The sequence below is a fragment of the Lissotriton vulgaris genome, chromosome 5 (assembly GCF_964263255.1).
Source record: "Lissotriton vulgaris chromosome 5, aLisVul1.2, whole genome shotgun sequence".
Taxonomy (NCBI): Eukaryota; Metazoa; Chordata; class Amphibia; order Caudata; family Salamandridae; genus Lissotriton; species Lissotriton vulgaris.
The window spans coordinates 1,179,507,779-1,179,532,495 of record NC_141693.1 but is presented as its reverse complement, the minus strand read 5'-3'; the positions used below and the strand labels follow the sequence as shown (position 1 = coordinate 1,179,532,495).

General features: G+C 45.5%; 1 protein-coding gene across 6 annotated transcripts in view; it reads right to left on the bottom strand.

The window, feature by feature from the left end:
• TACC2 (transforming acidic coiled-coil containing protein 2) overlaps positions 1–24,717 on the bottom strand; it is a 395,420-nt gene that overhangs the window by 50,011 nt on the left and 320,692 nt on the right. For all 6 annotated transcript variants that reach the window (XM_086922962.1, XM_086922956.1, XM_086922957.1 and 3 more), the window contains one exon: positions 7,425–7,486. In XM_086922962.1, the coding sequence (XP_086779088.1) occupies positions 7,425–7,486 (62 nt within the window). The remainder of the gene's footprint in view (positions 1–7,424; positions 7,487–24,717) is intronic.

Sequence of the window (24,717 nt, the reverse complement as noted above, 5' to 3'; positions counted from 1 at the left end):
AGGCCGGATGCCAGGAGGACAGTTGGGGGGGGGGGGGGGGGGGGGGGGGGTGGTTCATTTTTTGTAAGACCAGACTTTTGCCATGTAACGGTAGAAAGGCGTTGGAGGTTAAGGCAGCTGTTAAAACCCTTCCAGGATAAAAAGATTCAATCGTATCTGGTTAATCCGGCACTGCTCCAAATTATCACTCAGGGAACCACTCGATATTTCTCCTCAGAGATAGAGGCAAAAGAATATATGGACTCTCTAGACAAATAATCTGTTTAATCTCTGACATGTTTGGGTGTTGGGGAGCAGGGGGGAAGGGGGGGCGACTGTGAAAGCTATCTTTAATATGCTTAGTGAAGAAAATGCATGGGGGTAAGATTCTGTAGGGAACAGGGAAGGGTAAACTGGATTTCCATTTTTTTTTTGTTTTTTCTTTGGTAACTTCTATACGTACACGTATAGGGAAATTGTCGTCTTACCTTACTTTTTTCCCTTTTAGGTGTAAAGGGTTTATTGAAATGATACTCTTTGGTTGCACTTAAGGGACAGTGGTCTGCTAGGACTGCGAACATCCTATGCACAGACCTAGGTCTGAACATCCTGAGGGGGGGTTGGCAGCTTCAAGAAGGGGGGTGGGGAAGGCGTTCTCGCAGGGGGGAACGAGGGCAAGAGGGCGGTGGTGGTAGGGCTTCACAGGAGTTGAGTGGTCACAGGGGGGGGGGGGGAGTAGGAAAAAAGGAAAAAAAATGAAAAGTAAATTTTATCTGGTGCATTGTTGTTAGTGGCAAACATGATGTAGTCTTAATATCTGCCGATACTCAGTCCTGGGGTCTGCTGGGAGCTGTAGAACAAAAGAACGATGATGAGAAAACTTAAGATGTGTACATTGAACACAGGGGAGATGAATGACTGGCATAAAAGGCAAAGATTAGAGCAATTTGTAGGGATGAATCCCCTCAACACAATTTGTATACAGGAAACCCATTTGCCCTGGTCTAAGAAACATCTCTTAAATGTTAAGGGATTTGAGGTACTGGTATGCTCCACACAGACATCTACTGTGAGGGGGGTGGCAATCTTAGCCAGAAGTAATCTGGGTGGTAGCTAGCGTTTTTGGGCAGACACCTTGGGTAGATGGGCGATTGTGGAATTGAGGATAGGGATAACTCTGTGTACAATTTACGGATCTAATCAAGACGAACCGGATCTATTTGGTAAACTAGAAGTGGAATTACTGAACTGGCCGCAGTCATTAATAGTATGCGAAGATTTTAATATCCCTGCAGACTTCATGGGTGCTAATAACAGGCTATATATGCGGAAACCCTAAGTTTTTAGAGCTCTGTCTGCTTTAATAAATACACATAGCTTGGCCGATGTGTGGGGAGCTAAGGAACCTCATTACCCGGGCTTTACCTATTTTTCCTGTCCCGTCAAAAAATATACTGTTAGATTATTTTTTATATCATCGTCAGAGGTGGGCAAGACGGGGATTACTAAAATGCTCAAGACAATATCCGACCATAACCCCTTAATTTTAAGCTATGAATACCATCTGGTTAATAACCCTCTGTCTAGAAGGACGTTTGAGAGAAGATTGCTACTTGATCCCGAATTCGTAGAACACCTTAGGAGCTGGGGTCAAAGCTATTTTGATATGAATAGGTACAGCGCCCCACGAAACTGCGTAGGGGATTCCTTCAAGGCAGCATTACGGGGTGAAACAATCAGCGTCTCAGCTAGTCAGAGGAAGAATACAAGACAGGCGCATGAGGTGCTAATGAAACAACTAGTCCAAGCAGAAGAGCAGCATATAAAAGACATTTCAGGAGGTAAAGATGCTGAGGAGAGCTTATCTAAGATTCTGGCCCTCAAGGCAAAAGTCTATAAAGTAACAGCTCAGAGAAGCACTGGTGACTATCAAATACAAAAGTGCAGAATGTACGAGACAGGAGAGCAGGTAGGAAAGCTATTGGCATTAAGAATTAGGCAGGGATTCACCCGAAATATGATAGATAAAATTCAGATGGCCAACCGGGAGTACACGGAGAAAGAAGACATCAGAGGGGTCTTTAAGGATTTTTATCAAAACTATATCAGGAAGAGGATAGGGCAGATATTTCTAGTTTGGCCTTTGAAGATCTGGGCCATAGTCTGCCTGACCAGGAGAAAGTTGAGTTAGATAAAGATCTGGAACTGACCGAAGTAACTCATGCGCTGGAGGATTTAGCTGCAGGCAAAGCCACAGGGCCTGATAACATCCCACAGTCATAGCCCCGGTTCTACTGGACCTATTTTGTGGTATAATTTGCTCAGGGGAAGTGCCAGATTCCTGGAAAGAGACAAACATAGTGGTCTTTCATAAGAAGGGTAAAGTCAAGGAGGATCCTGGGTCATATCGCCCGATATCCCTCATAAATACAGACACCAAAATATATGCGAAGGTTCTGGCAAATAGGCTGGGAAGGGTCATTGGCGGTTTGGTCTCCCCGTGGCAGCATGGGTTTATCCCTGGTAGAGGAACAAAGGATCACATAAGGCGAGCTATGACGCTCTTTGATGCTCATGCTGTCAAAGGGGGTTGGATCGCCATGATCCTTCGACGCTGAAAAGGCCTTCGACCTGGTCACCTGGTCATATTTATGAGGGATATTGGAGCGATGGGGCTTTGGCCCCAAAATAACTAAAGCTATTAAGGCGATGTATATCGATCCATGTGCTAGAGTTCAATTAATGGGTGGAGGGGTTGGATAAAATATATATTTCCCGGGGGATGCGTCAAGGGTGCCCCTGCTCCCCAATCCTATTTGCCCTTTCTATTGATCCATTAATTAGGAAGCTACTGGGGCATGAGGGCTTCAAACCGGTTATGTGCAATGGATGCGAAACCAAATTACTAGCATATGCCGATGATCTGGCAATAATAACTCCGGATGCGGCAATGCTTGTATTGAGGGCAATAACATCTGAGTTCGGACGGCATTCGGGTTATCTCTTGAATGAAAATAAGACACAAAATTTATATGCTCCAGTAATATTATTAAATTGGGTGGTAGATACACGGACTCAGCAATTTACCTCGGGGTCAGGATTAGCCCTCTAATTGAGTCTATAATTAAGGAAAATTTTGAGCCATTGATTGACTCAATGTCAACTGAGTTCAAAAGGATAGACTCCATTCATCTGTCCATAATTGGGAGAGCAAACGTGTTAAAAATTACAATGCTTCCGAAAGTACTATACCTCTTTCGTGCGATCCCGCTTATGGTGGGGGAAAGCATGATAAAATCTATTGAGTCCGTTTTTATAAAATGTATCTGGCAGTATGGGAAAACGAGAAGATCCCTTAAATACCTTTCTTTACCGCAAGAAAGAGGAGGACTAGGGGGCCTGAATATTCGGTTTTATCTGGTGGCTTGTCTTCTTAGTCAGATGGTGATACTCTTGGATACTGCCACAGATTTGCTGAATAGCGTACTTAGGAATATCTATCCCCCGTCTATTTTTTAATTATTATTAGGAAAGGAAGCATTGGGGCTCTTATTACCTAAAACAGATCGACATTATTACAATAAAAAAAGGTACAAGCTTCTCAATAGCGTGTGGAAGGAGATCCAGAAAACTTAGGGAATTCCCAAGTATAATTATTACACACCTTTGTGGAAATCAAATCTTTTTCCTCACTTGAGCAGTGATAGATCCTGGGCAACCTGGGAGATCCAAGGGATTAGGAGTATCGGACACCTTTGGGAGGGAATGGCCTAGATGAATTTCACAGATATACAGCGTATATTTGGAATAGCAGAAATTCAAAGCTTTAAGTATTTACACATTTTTCAAACTCTAGTGAGTGTCAGGCCCCGGATCATTCCAGGAGGGAAAATTAACATCCTGGAGTATATCTCGTCAGGCGGTACTAAGATTGGTACGATATACGAAGGCCTGATTCCCATGATACAGGATGATATAGAGAAGGTGGATGCCTCCTGGGCCCTGAAATTGGAGGACCCGGACATTGATCTTGATAAATCTTTATTGATGGCGGGTAATCTCTTTCGCTCTTCAAACCTCAGGGCTCCACACTACACGACACTATACAATCTCTATTATACTCCATCCAAGCTATTTGAGTGGGGAAAAAAGATGATGATAAGTGTCCAAGATGTTCTCAGGGCCCGGCAAATCTGGTTCATATGTTTTTTCAATGCAGTACACTTAGAAGGATAGGCACCCAGATTGAAAAATTCTGGGAGCGGCTGCTAGGGGTTAAAATCACCCTATCCCGTTTTAATGGTTTTGGGCACCAATTCTAACTTGAGATTGAAAAAGGAGGAAGCCTTTGTATTTATCTGTGTGGCTGTCTTAAAAATAATATTGGCTGCGGGCTGGAAAGACTCTACCACTCCTTCATTCCAGATGTAGCTGTCAAGTTTACTGGGGATTCATAATATGGAAGCAGCATTATACTCCCGAAGGGGTATTAGGATGAGGGAGCTAGGGCAGAACATCTGGACCCCCTCAAAAATTGGAGGGAAGCTAGAGTATAAACTCTCTTTTAATCAGTTTTGGGATAATTAATTTTTTTGGGTATATTGCTGTATAATATTGTGCTTCTGATGAATCAATCAATCAATCAATCACAGACATTTATAGAGCGCACTACTTACCCGGAGGGTCTCAAGGCGCTTGAGGGGGGGGGGGGGGGAGTGCTGCTACTGCTCGAATAGCCAGGTCTTGAGCTTCTTCCTGAAGGAGAGGTGGTCTTGGGTCAGGCGCAGGTCGGTCGGGAGGGAGTTCCAGGTCTTGGCGGCCAGGTAGGAGAAGGACCTTCCTCCTGTTGTCGTTCTTCGGATGCGGGGGGCGGCTGGCTGATCGGAAATGTCGTTTGGGAGCGTAGAAGTTGATGCGGTTGTTGAGGTAGCTCGGGCCTTGATCGTGTAGGGCTTTGTGTGCGTGGGTGAGGAGGCGGAAGGTGATTCTTTTGTTGACGGGGAGCCAATGCAGGTCTCTCAGATGTCCGGAGATGTGGCTGTGTCGTGGGATGTCGAGGATGAGTCTGGCTGAGGCGTTCTGGATCCGCTGGAGTCTCTTCTGGAGCTTGGCGGTGGTTCCGGCGTAGAGGGCGTTGCCGTAGTCCAGTCGGCTGGTGACGAGGGCCTGGGTGACCGTCTTCCTGGTCTCGGTGGGGATCCACCGGAAGATCTTCCGTAGCATGCGCAGGATGTTGAAGCATGACGAGGAGACGGCGTTGACTTGTCTGGTCATGGTGAGGGAGGAGTCCAAGATGAAGCCCAGGTTGCGTGTGTGGTCTGTCGGTTTGGGTGCGCTGCCCAGGGCGGGGGGCCACCAGGAGTCGTCCCAGGCGGAGGGCGAGGAACCCAGGATGAGGACTTCCATCTTGTCTGGGTCTATCACTGTTTATCATCGAATGTATTGTATTTTAAACATATGGATGCTTAACTGTAATATTGATGAACTATTTAACTTTTGTATGCACCAGATATTGAATTCAAATAAAAAATAAAAAATAAAAGAACCTAAGTTTCCTTCCAAACGTGGAGGTGTAGATGGAAGAAATGTAGGCTGTTTCTGTTTGGTGCTGGGGGTTGCTGTAATGGGCCTGCCTCTTAACTCAGCCCCTAGCTGCAGAACCTCTGCCATTTTGTTGACTTTATTAGATGCAATATGCTCTTTGATGTTGAGTCATGACCTATTTCAGTTTGTAGTAAAAGTATAACAGAGTCCGCTTCTGGGCACCCTATTATGTTAATAGAGTGCTGGTGGCTTTGTGACTTTTTCTCTATTCGAGGACTAACTGGCACCAAGTAATAAATATAGCTTGCATTTGTGTTACAACTAGTAGCACCAGTGAGAACCTGATTCCTACTTTAAGGTTGCTCTGAGTTTTCTATGATGAAGTCTGTGTCCTCTTTTTCAATTTTCATTTAGAGATGGAATCTGCAAGATGACATTGCAGGATGGGATGCAGACACCAGGACCATATCCTCTTCGTAATAGGTGTGGGATGTATAATTTTGCTACAAGCACTTGACATCCTCTTGTAATTAGTCAGCTTTCTGTTCAGACTCTTAAATATTTTCCTGGTCCAAGTATCACTGTAGTTGTCCTGGGTGTGTAATACCATGGTGATAGAAGAATCAGAGTTGTGATCACTGTTGAAACAGTAATTTGCCTCTTTAGAGCTTTCATAATGTAGGGGTCTAAAATCGTGTTCATTTGCAAAGTAGCTCAAAAGTCATATTTTCTCTTCTGGTGTTGCTGGATTTTCTAGGCATCATAATAAAAGTGATAGCTCTAAAGTTATCTGAGCTCAAAATGTTCTTCAATAGCATATTCCCAGCTCGATGCAAAGGTTTGTTGCTATAATATTTTGTGTGTCAGTAACACAAAAAAAGGAATCATTTCGAGGACAGGACCAGCACTAATTGCTAAATACTAAACCCAAAGTTTCTGGACAGCTAGAGATTGTCCTTCATTTTATCAAGTCTCATGCTTTTTGCTGCTTGGCAAAAGTTTTTATTGGTCTGATCCGTAGATGGGAGCTTCTCTGTGATTTCCTACCACATAACAATCTCGTGTTAGTGATCTTTACTGGGGGAACAGTTTTAAGGGGCTAAATTGTTTTTAGAACCAAAGTTCCCTTCACCTTTTTTAAAGAAGTGTGGCACTCGATTTTGGAGCAACTCCTCATCAAAAACCTGTGCCTTGTTGACAGAGTATTCAACGTCTCCTGCTTCGCTCATACCTTATGAAGTCAACCGTCTAACTTCCAACATGGTGCATAAAACACAACTCTGTTTTATTACGCAAGATCTTACTGCTCCTCACTGTTAAACTTTTTAAGGCACAAATTAAATGTTATGCTTATTAATTCATGGATATCATGTGTTAGAACTTAAATAGATATTTTCCATGGCCTCAGAACTTTTGATTCCGAGAACACCGACATTTCCAAAATATTTTCACATAATATAGTACTTTTAAGTATCCTGATTCACACAATTCAATCTTTCAAATCAAAAAACCCACTGGACTGTTGAGGTAAACACGTTGTCCCCGCCCCTCCCCCCCCCCCCCCCCCCCCCCCATTGTGTTCCCACTTTATTTCAAACCGGAGGGTGGACGAAGAACATCTAAAGAAGGAGCCAACACATTTAGTGTTAAAGAGCCCTGGTTAATGTTATAACGAAGTCTTATTACTGGCACACCCACAGCTGACACCGATAGTACATTAATCTATAATAGATCCAATCTGCAACATTTTCACATGTGCATTGTCAGACCAGGTGTAGCATGTCTGATCCCAGATAATGAGGGCAGTCTCAGTCTTAGCAGAACCTGTATTTTGAGGTAATGGGCCCATACTCCAAAGGCTAAAAGCCTGTGCACTGGAAGCAGAGGCCCAAAACACGCACCTGAGAGCAGGGTCCAGTCTTCTCCATGTATTCGATTTCATAGGAACTGCCATAATCGAGGTCTAGGAGGAACAGGGAGAGATTTTTTTGGTTATTAGGGCAGAATCACACAGAATGAACTTAAGAAGGCTATCCTTGTAAACACCGCTCCAAAAATGAAACTGACATGCTTTGAACAACAAAACAAGTTTGCCAAATTCAGCCATCTGTAAACTACTGCCACTGTGACACCCATTGGAGGCTGCTACCATTTCCTTTAGTAAAAAGATTCAAAACTCAAAAGCCAATCATAGACGAAAATGTGCAAGAAGAGTACAGGTGATCTATATGAGTAGCAATGTTCTGTGCTCACAAAATGGTGATTACATGTTGGCAATACCAAATGCTGTTGTCTTATCCAGAGAGAGCGCCATGGTCATCAACACCTACTGTTAGGACCTGACAGTAACCCCCACAGAGTTTAACTCGACCTACTCTCCAAGAAAGATATTTGAATAGTGTTCAAGACTTCCAGAGAGATCATTTTCAGAAGTAGCTGAAGCTCTCTTTCTGTATGCCTTTATCCGTGTATCGAATGTGCTTTTCACAGAAAGTTTATTATTGTCGAAGTCAAGAATGAGCTTACACTGCTCTCTCTTGATGCAGAAGTACAACCTGAGTAGGATGGGGTAGATCCAGGACAGGAGATCAAATCTCAAACTAGAAACGTGATTGTGGGTATACTGAAAAAGGCCTAGTGGTCGGCCCATACCTGCCGGCTGACAGTAAGTACATCATAGCAGAGCGCCTGCAGGACTGAAAAAATGGATGGAAGAGATACAGAGGAAGAAGTGTGGAAAAGAGAGAGTAGTCAAGGTGGGGGAGTAGAGAAGGAACAAAAAAAACTGATGAAAGAAAAATAATTGTGCTTAATATAATAGTACAGATGTTGGTGGATGGTTCAGGTTGCACCAGAAGCACTACAAAAACACAAAGAAACTACCGGTCTATGAACAGCGAGACAAAGATAGGCAGAGAAACTAGAGTGTCTGGGTCATAGAAAAACCATATTCACAAAATGAGAAAAAATCCTATCAGCCCACCTTGGTGGCAGTACTTCATCATCTGGGATTTACTGTTGGTTGCACGACTAGTGCAGCCATCAATGGTTGATGAAAAACTATGTTTATTTCATAACCCAATGATTGGTACAGCCACCACTTAGTTTCAGTCAGTGGTGCTGAAGATTTTCAGTGCAAAAAGGTGAAAAATAAAATTGTGCGAATGTTAAAATTGACTACTACACCAGAAGCACTGCAAGATCTCAGATCTCACAGGACCGGTGTATGGCCTACTGGTATTGTGTGTAAATCCGTCCCTAACGATCTGTCTCAACCACTATGTAATAGACTACCACATAGTCTAAAGAAACCTCCTTTTAGGGTTACTACTCCATCTACATCTGTGGAACTCTACCATTGACTTCCTGTTGACTGACCTCCTTAGCTGCACTACTGAATGACCACCATTCTTAGTTTGTGTTTCTGACGGACAGTAGGACTTCCAGTGTATAGTTGGTTCGGTGGCTCCGGGGGCTTATGGATCGACACCTATGTTTAACTATATGGCACATGCTCAAATTATAGAATGTACACTCTGTCTTTGATCCTTTAAGGTTACAAAAATAGAACACTGATGACTTGCGCAACAAGTAAAGGCTATTATCAGCCCCAGGAAATTAACACACATGGCTAGCCAGTCTCTGTGTTACTGGTACCTCGAATTTCCCTTGAATGCTAAATATTTGAACATGGTGTTAAATTCAAACAATTCTATTCAAAATGATTTCATTTCATGGTGCTGACACCCCAAACAAATCTGAGAAGTTGATTTGTAAATTAAGATACCAAGGCCTGTATTATGTATAGGGCATACTGCCCCGGTCTGCGCTGTTGCAGAACTTCAGTGGATGCTGCAGGCGCAGAATGAATCCGTGCGCCCAATTACAGTAAACGCGCAGTTCCTAATGCAAGCGCGAACTATGGTGCACTTGGAACAGCGCATTAGCCTACATATTTATAGCTATGATATGACACTGGCCTAATCCATATCAGCTTGGAGGCCCTTTACGATGCATCTGCCTTCTGAGAAATGCCCGGATTTTTCTAGGTCTATATGGGTGTATCATCCTGCAGTGCGGCAGCTTTCAAGGTGAACTGAGGTGTCCTTGAATAGGATTCAACATCTTAGATGTTTCAAAACTGCAGCAGGCACTCACGCAACAACCTTTAGATGACAAGTAGTCTGCAGCGAAGGAGTGAGGATGCAGACTAGTGTTTCCTTAGGTTTATTAATAATGCTAGCACCTCACCACCCCGCCCCCCCATAAAAAAACAAGTCAAAAGGCTCATTGTAATAGCACAATAGCACCCTTTGGATAATGGGAATAAATTCATTACTTTTAACACAGCTCAGGCTTTTTCTGACAGGATCCCTGAATAAACCTTTCCCTAACTTCTATTCAAAACAAGCATTGGCAAAGCCATAAGGTCTGGCCTTTGACAAACCTTCATTTTTCTAAACGGACACAAAAGGAATGTAAAGGCGTGAAAGTAATGCAAACATAGCTTTGTTGTTTAAATAAGATATGCATAGGTTTACTTAAACAAAGTAAGTAAATAAGGACCCATTACAAAAATAAATTATAAAAAAATTAAACGAAAGCAGAAGAAAAGTGGAGATTGGTGTATCAGCCCCGGCACTGAAATGTACTACTTTGTAGGCAAATGTGCACAAGCAAAATGGTATCACTCACAATGCAAGAGAGCCAGTGGTTGAAAGTGGGCTCACCCATCACACCATGGTGTTGTTAATGGAAGCAATATGTAAATCACAGTTGAACAGACCAATGGAAGAATGAAGAAGGCTGACTGAAAGCTCCAATATGTTTTTATGTATCAGCCACACAAAAGGTAAAGGGGGGCTAGGTTTAATCTGAGGTGGCATGGTGGGCAAAAAAACAATGGACAAAAATGCTACCCAGAGCAATTGCAATAAGTCTAACCATTGGCAACCATTTCTACCATCAACTTTTGAGTGTTTGATTTAATGCCCTAAGTGGCAAGGCTATACCAAGAGGTGGGTCCCATGCTTACCGAGCCACTGGAATAAGCTACATCCCACCTGAAGAACTGCAATCAGGGTGTAACTGGTCTTGGGCTGCTCGTGTTCCCATCAGAGAGGGCTGGGCTTGGCAGTTCGGGCTGAACTGTTCCTATTGGAGCTTGACGAAGACAGATTTCGATATGGCTGGGGCTAATCTGAGGGGACAGGGTAGGCAAATGAACGATAGACTGGAATGCTAGCCCATTGCGTCGGGAGACTGGATAAGCAAAGCCTGCACATCAGAGATTGACCTCTGAGTGCCACTGTCGGCACAGAGAACGAGCGGAACGAGCGGAGCACGGAGAGCGAGAAGCAGCGAGAGCAAACGCCGCCGTGGAGAGCGGCCCCCGCCCGCTTGCCATTCCCTGTTGTGCTGCTGGCGGTTGGGCCGCGCCGGGTTGCAACCGCTACGGTTTCTGGAGGTGCTCCTGCTGGAAGCCTGCCCCTCCTCCTGCCGTCCCTAAAGAAGCCCTGCTAGGAGCTTGCCTTCACCGCGAGGAGCCCCACGGAGCGAAGCCAGCGCTGTGTCCACGCTCCACGGTGAGCTACCCCTGGTGAGCTGCCCCCGCGGCGAGGTCAGCTGCTGAGTCCAGCCCCTGCTGCTGCCGCCTGAGTTGTGGGCCGCTGCAGGATGTGGACGCGTGGGGGGGGAGAGTGGGAGAGCAGCGAGAGGTTCAAAGCAGATTAAAACTGCTGCTGCTTTGCCCCCATTGCCTACAGTTATCAGTGACCCTGCCTCAGTAAGGGGGCATTCTCTTAGCAATTTTCTTGGCAATTTGAGCAATTTCCAGTGAAGTGCAGCACTGCGGCCTTTTAAGCATCCCCCTCACCACCTTTGCCATTATTTCACCATTATCTATCATCATCTACTGCAGAACAGCACAGCCACAGTTTGCCTGGGGGGGCAACTTACAGCCACAGGTTGTCTGGGGAGGCAACTTAAAGTGCTAGACCCTTGTTGGCTTACTGACCAGCCCTACAGTGAACCTACAAAAGGCAATCACTATTGGTGGACGGATGCAAGTATATGTTGACTTTTAAAAGTACGAAGTAGCACCTGTAACAGCTTAAACAATGGTACACAGATCAGTAGACCAGCAGTCTGGTTTAAACCACGCTTCAATTCCCTATAAATAAGGATTCAGCTCCAGCATCTGCTGATTAGATTTAACCTGCACTGCTGAGTTAATGCACCAGTCAGCACATGCTCAGCAAGAGCAATCTCAAACTGTGACTAGACACAGCCTTCTGAGGCAGCAGAAGGCTAGAGAGCGGGTTAGCGTGGGAATGTGGAGTAAGGCTACAGCTCTCTTCTTTTCACGCTAACTAGAAGCATTCGTATAAAGTATTTGTGGCCCAAAGACATAGTATTGCCGCAAGGAAAATGAGCAGCACCAATAAAAACCAAGAGGCCCGCAAACCAACAAAAGGGGGTCCCCAGATCCATCAATATTTCACAAGACAGAAAATAGAATCTCACTGCAATTACAAGACTTGCAAGATGAAAGAAGGGGGAACAATAGAAAACAGTCCCAGTATTAGTTTATACAACCAGGAGCTGGGAAGACTGGGTGAGGAAAACCCCCTCAACAACTTAAAAAGCACAGCCTATGACAGTCTGAAGGAGACATTAATTTTAGAGATGGCGACGTTCGCAGAAACGGTGGATCAGGAAGACATGACTAACAACGACATCAAAGACCCCACTGCTAAATCTATAAACCATGAATTGGAGGAACAGGGGCTAGAGCATATTATTGAGATCTCATCAACACTAAATGATGCTGAAATATCAAATATACCTCAGGGTCCTCAAACTAGTGAGCCTACTCGCAATAATAACATCTATCGCATAGAGGCTTTAGTCCAACAGCTAGCCACAGGACAATTTGGGGGTTCTTATCAACCCCGGTGGTCAAGGGAGCACCCAGAGCTGCTCCACGCCCAGCAATCAAGGCAGGACACAAAGACAACATCAATTAGGTGCCACTAGCATTTTAGCTTTGGCATCCCCAGAATTACCAAAAATAACACCTATAGTAGCCCCTAAACTGCAGCTATTGGCGAGGGCTGTGCAGGCGCCACTACTCTTAGACACCGCAGAACCCAGAGTCCTGAACAAGAGTCAAACGAAAAGCATGGCCCTGAACACATCTTGAATACAATAAACTTGTGTCTACTTGAAGTTGTAAAGGCACTTTCCTGGCAATCACACAAATTAGAGATCCAGGTGGATTTAACACATATGCTGGCACAAACGGTCTTGATAATTAATGAAAAAGTGGACAAGATCAGTCAAAATGTCGAGCAGTTGGTTGTCAGTGAAAAGGGCGCGGGGAGCACCACAAGCCCCACAAAAAACTTCAGCGACGCAATAGTGGGGAAATTAACCACACTCCCAGACCTGTTGGCCACGTTAATTAAACAATGCAACGAGGCACGGATAATTCCCACATTAAGCAGGAAACATTGCAGTTCCGGAGCCACAAATATTTCTACAGAGGTTATAAAAGATAACGAAGCTACAAATATCTGCAAATCCCCGGTCAAAAGGGCCAGCTTAGTATCCAGTATAGGGGAGGTTAATCAAACCGAGAACACAGGCCATAAGTCAACTGATAGACAGCTATCTAGACGTCAAAAGAAAAAACTTCGGAAAGTTCTAAAAGCAAACAAACGGAAAGGTGGCATGCTAACCATACATAAAAAGCTTGAAACAACACACTCTTTAACTCAACCCGGCAATCAGGCTATTATTGGAAATGTCAGCATTAAAGAGGTTCCTATGATTTATCCAATCTTCTAAACGAGAAACAGCTCCTCTTCCAAAGCTCCCAATGAGCACAATCGCCAGGATATCCTTGGGAAAACACGTCTGACAATGCAGCATACAGTAGACCTTCATACGTAAAATTCATTACCTCGCAATGAAGACACTCTTTTAAATCCACAAGTAAAAACATATGCTGAGATGTTGACCACAAACTCTGGCAACTCACCTAATGGAGTCAACAATAATGGCCTACCCATTTTGTGTTTAGTTTATATTTTATTGTTAATTCAGACAGAGGGTATCTATACAACTTCTGTCTGTGAACATGTATTGCACATTGTTACAATCTATAGTGATGATGTTCACCCATATATGTGTGTCTATATGCTCTGCCGCCTATATCCCTGTGCCCTCTCTCATCCAACTGTGAAAAAAAGGGGGAGGGAAGGTTGACAGTGCCTCACGGAAGCAACACCAAGGGGAGGATTCTGACAGACTGGTACTCGCCTGATTCCTCACTTCTCATCATTGGCTACTGTCAACCCAAAAATAAATGGGGAGAAAAAAGATTGTGCAGTCAAACCAAAAAACCATCATGTGTTACATGTGGTTATCTAGCCCAATGTGATGTGCCCATATCCCTGCCAAAGTGGAATATAGAAAAATCACCCTTTAAAAAGAGCAAAGTGAACTGGCAACTATGTCTTTATTCTGTGCAGTTAACTCGCTCTATTAAAAGTCAACCGACATGTTTCATCACTGTGTTTTACTTTACCAGTGATTTCTTCAGGGTTTCGGGTCAGCATATGATTTGCACATTTACAATTCTTCCCTTATTGTACCTGCAGTCGGATATAGGACAAACACACATATGGATACATCTCATACTTACAGTCAAGTGTCAACATACAGCACCCATTCAGGTGCGAGTTAAAAAGTAATATTTTGTACTACTGATTTTCATGGCGGTAGAGAATGTTACATTACCAGGTGGCCTCCACTGACAGGTCTACCCGGCCCCCGTGGAAGAATATGATATTTTGCGAAGCCCCTATTTCTGTAGTGGGTCCTCTCAACCGCCCGTAGGTCGGTATCTGTGAACAAGACAATTAAAAAGGTAACAATCACCTCATGCGGCTATCCAATGTAATCATGCCTTTGGTAATGTAACATTCTCTACCGCCATGAAAATCAGTAGTACAAAGTATTACTTTTTAACTCGCACCTGAATGGGTGCTGTATGTTGACACTTGACTGTAAGTATGAGATGTATCCATATGTGTGTTGTTTGTCATATATCCGACTGCAGGTATAATAAGGGAAGAATTGTAAATGTGCAAATCATATGCTGACCCGAAACCCTGAAGAAATCACTGGTAAAGTAAAACACAGTGATGAAACATGTTGGTTGACTTTTAATAGAGCGAGTTAACAGCACAGAATAAAGACATGGTTGCCAGTTCACTTTGCTCTTTTTAAAGGGTGATTTTTCTATATTCCACTTTGGCAGGGATATGGGCACATCACATTGGGTTAGATAACCACATGTAACACATGATGGTTTTTTGGTTTGACTGCACAATCTTTTTTCTCCCCATTTATTTTTGGGTTGACAGTAGCCAATGATGAGAAGTGAGGAATCAGGCGAGTACCAGTCTGTCAGAATCCTCCCCTTGGTGTTGCTTCCGTGAGGCACTGACAACCTTCACTCCCCCTTTTTTTCACAGTTGGATGAGAGAGGGCACAGGGATATAGGCGGCAGAGCATATAGACACACATATATGGGTGAACATCATCACTATAGATTGTAACAATGTGCAATACATGTTCACAGACAGAAGTTGTATAGATACCCTCTGTCTGAATTAACAATAAAATATAAACTAAACACAAAAGGGGTAGGCCATTATTGTTGACTGCACTTTGAGTGGGGGGCGGCCTGCTTCCTATCCCCCTTAGGCTCCTATTAGTTGGGAACTCACCTAATGGACCAGAAATCAGTGAGCTTAGAGTAGCGTCATTGAGAGGGAAAGAAAATCAGGAACCAAGGCTTAGATTAGATACCAGAAACTATAAGATTCTTCAATCAACAGGCCAGATGCTCAGTGAAAATCCACCAGGAGAGAAAACGGAGCTAATGACATTTGCAACTAAGAAGGTAATCGGTGTAGCAAAAAACCCACCAATTTCATACGGAATGCCAGTGCAATGCTCAAATAACAACAAGCTCTCTCCACACGCAAATAGCAAAGATTATACAAGCAAGAAAGACCTCTGTATCTGGTCCAAAGAGTCAGATGCATGAGCAGCCATGCTTTCTCAATATTAACTTATAAAAGGAAGCAAACGCTGCCCTCGGTCGGTATAACGGCCAATCAATGCCCACAGCACAAACATCTCACGGGCCAAGATACGAGGGTAAGGAAAACATCGTAGCTTCTGACCCACGGGCAGAAATAGAGTTTATGCTGACATTTACCCCCAAAATTTGAAACAAGGGGCCCGGGTGATATTCTAAATCGTTCCAATATTTTGTACCTTCTGACAAGCATACTCTCATTGGCTTATCTAACTTCTGCCCAACTCATAGCAGTCCACTTTAAAAAATACACTTCGGCTGGGAACAAGGAATCGACCCTAACAAAATGGCTCAATAAACAAGATATCCAAAATATAATGGCAGAACTAATGGCAGAAACAGACACACTTAAGGATTGGGGTATCCGAATAGATAGTTGTCCAATGGAAAAGTTCCCACAAGTGATACTTCAGTGATAAAAAAATCAAGCAGAGCTCCGTGCACATTGTAAAACACTAAGGGGCACCAAGACATCTGCAAGTCTATTACTTAACAATGACCTTAATATTGAGATACACAAATGTACCTCCATTAGACATTGTAAGGAAGTGTGCACCTCCAAGGTTGACAAACAGGAAGATTGAGCTTGGCTTAGTTCTGCATTGCAATCCAAGGATTGGGGTAAATCCTAATATAGGGAAAACACCAAACTTGCATGAAATACAACAATGTGGACCGGCAGGGAGACCTAAAATACACAATCACAGAGGCACTAATATGGAGAAATTAAATCCCATGTTTAGGCTAATTAGCTGGAATGTGGCAGGGTTCAAGTCAATCACGACCAATATTGAAGTAATGAAATCATTAATGACTGGAGACATCTTATGCCTGCAGGAAACTTGTATGGAATCAGCAAACTACATTAAAGGTCCTCTAAGGATAAGTACACCTGCAATTTACAGATACCTGCAGACCAGCACTGGAGACAAAAGCAGCTAAGCTAACATATGGCTTGTGCAAACTACACCACAAGCTTGTAAGCCACTTGACGAAGGGGATCCGACGAGTTATCCAAGCAAGCTAATGCCTACACTCAGCTATGGCCACCTTGCCTTCCCTGGTCTGTTGACAAAAAAAATGGAGGGCCTATATATAATGGCGTACAGAAAAGTCTCAAAGCTCCCTCACACGACCAGGCGTTCATTGATCTGTTTGGAGTTTAACATCACAGCAATGGACATCGAATGCAAAAAAGACATTGTCAAACTCCAACATAATGTGAACAATGCTTGCCCGGGCACAATCAGGGCTGTGCTACATGTGATCTTCTTAGATACCAACAGTCACTGGAAAGTATCCCTTGATTGCAAAACAAACATTGGGACTAAAATTCGAACCTTCCACAGACATACCACTTACAAAGTATAGCTTAACACCTTGGCTGCTAGGGAGATTTTTCTCCTGTGCTGGAAAATCCCTGCTGCCATATATTCATGACGAGCTCAGCTCGTCATAAGCACACGACCAGTGTACTGCATGACGAGCTGAGCTCGTCATGAGCAGGGAAGGGGTTCAAGATCCTGCTAAAAAAGTGTGGTAAGAGCAACTCGAGGCAACAAGATCTTGAACGGATCAGATCAGTGTTAGGTGCAGAAGGCCTAAGTACCTCACATTAATGCACTACATGGCAGACCTACATAAAAGCAGGTTTTGGAAGGCAAGCTCTACAAAATGTTATGAGAGCGAGGCTCTTAACTTTGCCCATACAAGATTATAGAGGCCACTGGAAAAACTGGTCATCTAGCGGCAACGGCTGTTGTCTGCGTCAACATCCCACAGAATCTGCGGAACATGTAATTTGCTGTTGTCCAGCTTTGCCGCCCCAAAGGCGCTTGTACCTAAGAACTACGTTCATATGCCACGGTGTTAGATCATGTAAGGAGACTTTAAGGCACATCTATGCCACCACCGTCCCGATGGAGCTGGCACTAATTGGGAAGTTTTTTGCTGCTGATGGAATGCTCACACGTTTAGCCAGAGAAGTGACAGTAGTATGAATTTGGCTTCAAGCACTATTGACAGTCGGTACCATTGACATCTGTATTTTCAATAATACATACGTTTACACTGATTTTCGGTAGGAATATGATGCCTCAGAGCAGTTTTTACACTATCCTCGTATGACAACCTTTGCATGTGTTCTGTTTTCTATCTTATCTCTGTATTTTAAACATGTAATTTTATTCAGATTTTATGCATTTTATTATGATCTTTTCTAGACATGCACTTTCTGCTATTTTTGTAAAGATTTTAATTAATCATACAATAAAGATTTAGAGACACAAATAATGTGTAACGGGTAACTTTGTAATATGGTCCATTGCCATTGAGGGGTTCTGGTGACCTCAAACTGGATAATGAGAATCCCGAGATGGTAATATAGGATCATGTTGCAGGTGTTGGCTGTTTTGTATTTTTTATTTTACATGTTTATTTTGGGAACGTTTGCTTAAAAAATCTGTTTTCTTTAAATGCAGCTAACCATCAGCGATGATTGATACTCGAGTGTTTATGTTTTGTTTAACTTTCTTGAATAAATGGTTGATAAAACAATGGTCAGTGGTGATGGTGAGTAGATGTATGCAATTCTGTGGCTGTAGCCTAACCACCTAATTATGGATTTACTACTTTTACCACATAGTTCTCAAAATGTGTAGATTTCACCAAAAATTGTGTTTGTAGCTCACATGGATGGAATTTATACTGTCAGAAAATGTGCCACATAATTTGCCTTTTATTTGTAGCATAATTTAGTCTTCTATGCTGCATAATCCTAGTAACCCTGACAAAGCTAGAAGTTCTTCAGAGTGGTTTGGGGGCTGTAATTATGATGCTGAAATCCATATTTCATGGTTTCCTGTGATATGCATGTTTTTATTCCGGGGGGAGAAGGAAAGAGAGAGCGAAAGAGAGAGAGTGTGTGTGTGCGTGTGTGTGTGCGCGAGTAAAATACACATACATACACTGAAAAAAACAATGCTTAAAGTCAATTTATGGTTCCCTTTGATTAAAAGTCCTTAAGAGTTTGTTTAAAAAATCCTTAGAAATTCATGGAAAAAATGCAGTTACAAGGAAGTTAACTAACCGTAACAAACACCTCTCTTATGTTACATTAGATCATTAATAGCATCACTAATGACAACATCTGATAGAACCAATACTCTGTTCCTTTCACTTTAAGAAAATTAATAAAGTAGGTTAAAATTTAGTAGGTGTCTCACCTAAAATACTGTTATAACTAATAGATCTTCATTGCATAATTTGTAATCCATATCATTCCCTGTGAATGCACTATAATCATACAAAAACACGCGCAGCAATATTGAGACAGAACACAACTGTCAAACCACATTATAGGAGCCAACATAATAAAAAACATCTGCTGTCTCACTACCACATTTGCACCATCATAACATGAATTCATCTTAATGTACTACAAAACTGCTGTAAAAAGTAAAATACTATCATACTACAACACACCTATGATTTAGATACATTCCCATGTAATACAAACATTCCACCAGGCTCATATGACGACATATCCCCCAATAAACACAAAAGAAAAACATCGTAAGTCTGACTACAACAAATGTGAACAGATATATCCCAACTTCAGTATATGATAACCCCCAGTACAAAATATCTGTATAATTAATATACACCCAACTATTCTAACAGAACAAGAGAGCTACTATTATGTTGCAAAATAATATGCATAATGAATAAATCCTTTCTGTACTTTTTAAAATACTGTCACTAAAACAGCAGAACCAAAGCATCTCTAAACAAAAAAAGATTTTGCACGTTTAACATAAATATACAAATTCATCATTCAATCAATCGAAAAATACCAAATGGTGTCATCACTAATGTAATTTTACATGGCATAAGGTATGTATAGTAGTGCATGACTGAGACACAAGCTATGGCTAGTTTAAGCAAACAGGTGAATTTCACCGTTATCAAGCATAACTTTCCTTAAAGCTTTGTTTGTTTCAGTGAATACCGATTTCTTTTTTTATCTCATAGCTCATCCAAAGGTTAATTGCACTTAACGCACAAGTTACTACTTGTGTAACGATATATCTGTAAGAGACATTAGTTAGTGATAGAGTCCTTACCTTAGAATATCCCAAGGTGTCAGACTGGATCCGGAAAGGTTTGCTTAGTAGTACCCCTGCGCATCAGTAGGTGGCCTCCTGCAACTCCGCGTCCGTCGCTGGCATCGTATGGGCCGAGATAACGTCACGAAGACTACTTAGGGGCCACCCATGCGCGCTGGCGTCAGTTCTGTACACGACTTTCCATGCCAGGAACGCAGAGCCATGCAAGATACTGACCACTGGTGCATTGAAAACTAGGGCCCTTAAAGGGATGTCCTTAACCCTCGTAACCAGTTTGCAGAACAGGGAGGATGGGTGGGGCGGTAAGAAATCTATCAATAACTAATGTCTCTTACAGATATATCATTACACAAGTAATAACTTGTGCATCTGAAAGAGACACGTTAGTGATAGATTCCTTACCTTAGAATAGATACCCCAGAAATACCAACCCCGGTGGTGGGTCTGCGAACAAGATGACACCAGAAAGTCATGGAGAACAGAACGGCCAAAGAAACCGTCTCTCCGGACTTGACTGTCAAGGCAGTAATGCTTGGTAAACGTGTGCAGCGAGGCCCACGTAGCTGCCTGAGAAATGTCCTGCAAGGGAACGCCGCGTCCCAAAGCAATATTTGCTGCCGTTGCTCTGGTGGAATGGGCACGAAGCCCCACAGGAGGCTCCTTCTTAGCCAACGAGTAACAGGCCTTGCTGCAGAGAACGACCCACCGAGAGATGGTCCGTTTGTGCACGGCCCAACCTTTTTTGGCGCCCACGTAACCAACGAAGAGCTGGCCATCCACCCGGAACTGTTGTGTGCGCTTCAGATAGAACGAGAGTGCACGTTTTGGGTCCAGACGGTGGAGCCTCTCTTCCTCTTTTGAAGGATGCGGAGGCGGAAAGAAGGTGGGCAAAGTGATGGTCTGCCCGATGTGCAAGGGCGTAACAACCTTTGGCAAGAAAGAAGGACGGGTCCTTAAAACCACCTTGCCCGGATGAACAGAAAGGAAAGGAGGTTTAGAAGAAAGAGCCTGGAGCACAATCACTCTTCTGGCAGAGGTGATTCTTACCAGGAAAGCCGTATTGAGAGTGAGAAGACGTAAAGGACAGTTATGAAGGGGCTCAAGGGGCACGCACATCAGAAATGTCAAGACAAGATTCAGGTCTCATTGAGGCATTATGAACGGCACGGGAGGAAACGTGTGCTTAATGCCTTTCAGAAAACGGTTAACAACCGGAGACTCAAAAAGAGAAGGTTGATCAGGGAGCCTTAGAATTGGCGGAGATGGCAGAAAGATAACCTTTGACAGTGCCCAGAGCAGAGCCCTGCTTGGCCAAAGAAAGGAGGAACAGAAGGACCTCGGAAAGAGGGGCAGAAAGGGGTTCCACAGCTTTAGCTGCACACCATGCCACAAATCTGTTCCACCTGCAGGCGTATACCTTTTTAGTGGAGGGACGCCTGGCTGTCAGAATGATATCACAGACTTCAGGGGGAAGACCGAAAGCCGTCAACTGGCACCGCTCGATCTCCGTGCATGGAGTTGCAAGCTGGACACGTTCGGGTGGAGGACCGTCTCCACTGCTGCGATAGAAGATCCTCCTGAAGAGATACCAGTATCTTCATGCCCAATCCGGAGCCCCAAGGATGACTTGGGCCCGGTCGCGCCGAATCTTCTTCCGCACTCTGGGCAGAAGTGGTATAGGCGGAAAGGCGTACAATAGACCACAACTCCACTCGCGACAAAAAGCGTCGCCGAGTAAGTGCCGCCTTGGAAATTCCAATGCGCAGAACTGATGACATTGCGCATTTTCTTCGGTGGCGAATAGATCTAACCAAGGCTCTCCCCACTGCTGAAAGAGACCTTGCGCCACGTCAGAGTTCAGATGCCATTCATGATCCATCAAGCACCGGCGGCTGAGTTCATCCGCTCTGGCGCTCAGAGAACCTCCAAGGTAATGCCCTGATGTTCCAGCCAGGTCCAGAGGCGCAGAACCTCCTAACAGAGTCCAGGACCCCACTCTGCTTTGCTTGTTGCAATACCACATGGCGGTGGTGTTGTCCGTGAACACCTGCACTACACTCCCCCGGACAGAGGAAAGGAATGCCTTCAGTGCCAGTCGGATCGCCCAAAGCTCCAAAAGATTGATGTGGAGCCGGGAATCCGCCGGAGAACAGAGGTCTCTGATCTCTGCCTTTCCCAAGTGGCCTCCTCATCCCAGGGGGGACTCATCCATCACCACTGTCTGCTCCGGTTGGGGATCTGCCATGGACCCAATCGCTATTTGTGAAGCACCACTGCAAGTGCAGTGCAGTGCCCTCGGAGATCTGGACGTAATCGGTCAGGTTACCCCGATGCTGTGCCCACTGGAACTTCAAGTCCCACTGCAGAGCCTGCATATGCCATCTGGCATGTTGTACCAGCAGGATGAAGGAGGCCATCAGGCCCAGGAGCCGGAGGTTAATCTTGACTGAAACCCAGGATAAGGGCTGAAAGATTGGAATCATAGCCTGAATATCCCGGACTCGTTGCTCGGGAGGATAAACCTGAAACTGTGTCTAATCCAGAACCGCTGCGATAAAGAGGAGCTTCTGAGAGGGACTCCGGTGTGACTTCGGCACATTGATGGAGAACCCCAGCAAGTGCAGGAGGTGGGTCGTAGTCTGAAGGTGGGTGACAACTGCTTGGGGCAAGGCCGCCTTCAACAACCAGTCGTCGAGGTAGGGTAAGACTGACACCCCTGACCTGCGCAGATGAGCTGCGACCACCGCCATCACTTTCGTTAACACCCGAAGGGGACTGGTAAGGCCGAAGGGGAGCATGGAAAACTGAAAATGCTCCTGGCTTACCGTGAACCGCAGGTAACGCCGGTGGGCCGGCAGGACGGGAATGTGAAAATATGCATCCTGCGAGTCCAACGCTATCATCCAGTTTCCGGGATCGAGGGCAGTCAAGACTTGAGCCAGAGTCAACATCTTGAACTTCTCCTTCCAAAGGAAGCGATTGACTTCCCTGAGGTCCAAGATGGGGCGCAAGCCCCCTTTGTCCTTCTTGGGGACCAGAAAGTAGTGGGAATAACAACCATGACCTACTTCTGGCCTAGGAACGCGCTCGATGGCCCCCTTGGCCTTGAGGGCCATGACTTTCTGTTGGAGAAGCATGAAGTGATCCCCCGACATGCGGTGGAACTGAAGTGGCATGGCCGGGTGGGGGTAGATTCGAAGGGGAGGGGGTAGCCCCTCTGGATGAGCTGCAACATCCACTTGTCAGAAGTGACAGAATGCCAATGGGGAAGGTGATGGTGAATCCTGCCACCCACTGGCGTGGGATGCGACCCGAAACTCAGACTAGGAAGGCTTTGAGGTAGACGTTGCAGTGTGGAGGGGGAGGTGGACTGAACCTCCCCCAGCCCCCGGAGCCAACATGGCGGCCGCCTCGCCCATGGGCCCGCTGAGTCTGGTTCTGCGCGGGCTTTTGGCTCTACGCACGGCCAGGGGTGCCTCTGCCATGGCCACGAAAGGAACGAAACGTGTACGTGGCCGGGTGCATGGTGGAAAGGCCCAAGGACTTGGCCGTAGCTCGAGAGTCCTTAAAACGCTCCAATGCCGTGTCGGCCTTATCAGCAAACAGACAAGTGCTGTCAAAAGGCATGTCCATGAGCGAGCTAAGAACGTCCAGGGAGAACCCAGTGGACCTCAGCCAGGCGTGGCGATTGCCCTACCAAGGGAGTCCGCGGTGTCCAAGCCAAAACGAATGGCGAATCTAGCCGCGTCTTTACCCTCAGCCACTGCCTGAGACAGCACAGTCTGGACCTCCTCTGGGCACCGTGGCAACACCTCAGCCATGGAATCCCACACCGCGTGGGAATAGCGGCCCAGAAGGCATGCAGCGTTCACTGACCGCAGCCCTAAGCTGGCCGAAGAGAACAACCGCTTGCCAAACTGCTCCAATCTCTTAGAATCCTTATCCAGCGGAGCCGTGGGAAAGGCACTCTGGGACGTAGAAGCCTGGATGACCAGACTTTCGGGTGTAGGATGAGTGGTCAGAAAATCAGGGTCACCCGGCGCCGGGCGATTACGCCTGGCGACGTTCTTATCCACAGGGGCCCCCGTGGCGGGCCGTGACCAAGTGCCCCACAAGACTTCGGTGAAGGCATCATTAAAGGGCAGCAGCGGCTCCTAAGAAGTGGACGCCGGCTGGAGCACCTCAGTGAGGAGATTTGACTTCAGGGTCACCATGGAGAGATCGAGGTTAAGGACGTCAGCAGCCCGACGGAGCACCACCGTATACGAGGTGCCTTCCTCCATAGTGGGCGGGGGAGAGGCAAGCCCCGGATCAGAAAAGACGTCGAGGCCACCGGACTCTTCCTAGTCATCCACTGTGTCCTGCTCGGAATCAAACTGACGAGAAAGCGGGTCCTCAAACCCTTCCCAGTCATCCTCCTCCACCAGCCCAGAAGACACAGGCCTCAGCGGCGGGGCAGGGACCGGTGAAGGAAGAAAGGGCGCCGGGAATGACACCGGGAACAACGCCAACTGGGGCCAAGCCGGCGCTGGTTCCCAATTCGGATCCCAGGCGGGGACAAAGCCCTCCGGGAACCAATGCAGAGGCGGAACAAGCGAGATCCACTGCGGTGCCGGCGGCGGAGAGCGGAGCCGGAGCCGGCAGCATGGGACCTCTTAGCATCGAGGCCGGAGCCAGGGGCACAGGATCCTGCGGCACCTGGGCCGGAGCCGCTGGCGGCGCCGGAGCTGGATCCGCCGAAGGAGTCGACAGACCAGCAGGATCTGGACATGGGACAATGGGGCCCGAAGGCGCACCGGCATTTGTGCAGGAGTCGCCGACAGACCCGGGTAAGGTGGGTAGGCCGCAGGACTTCCAGGCTCCAAAGGAGCTGTAGGGGCAGAGCCTCTG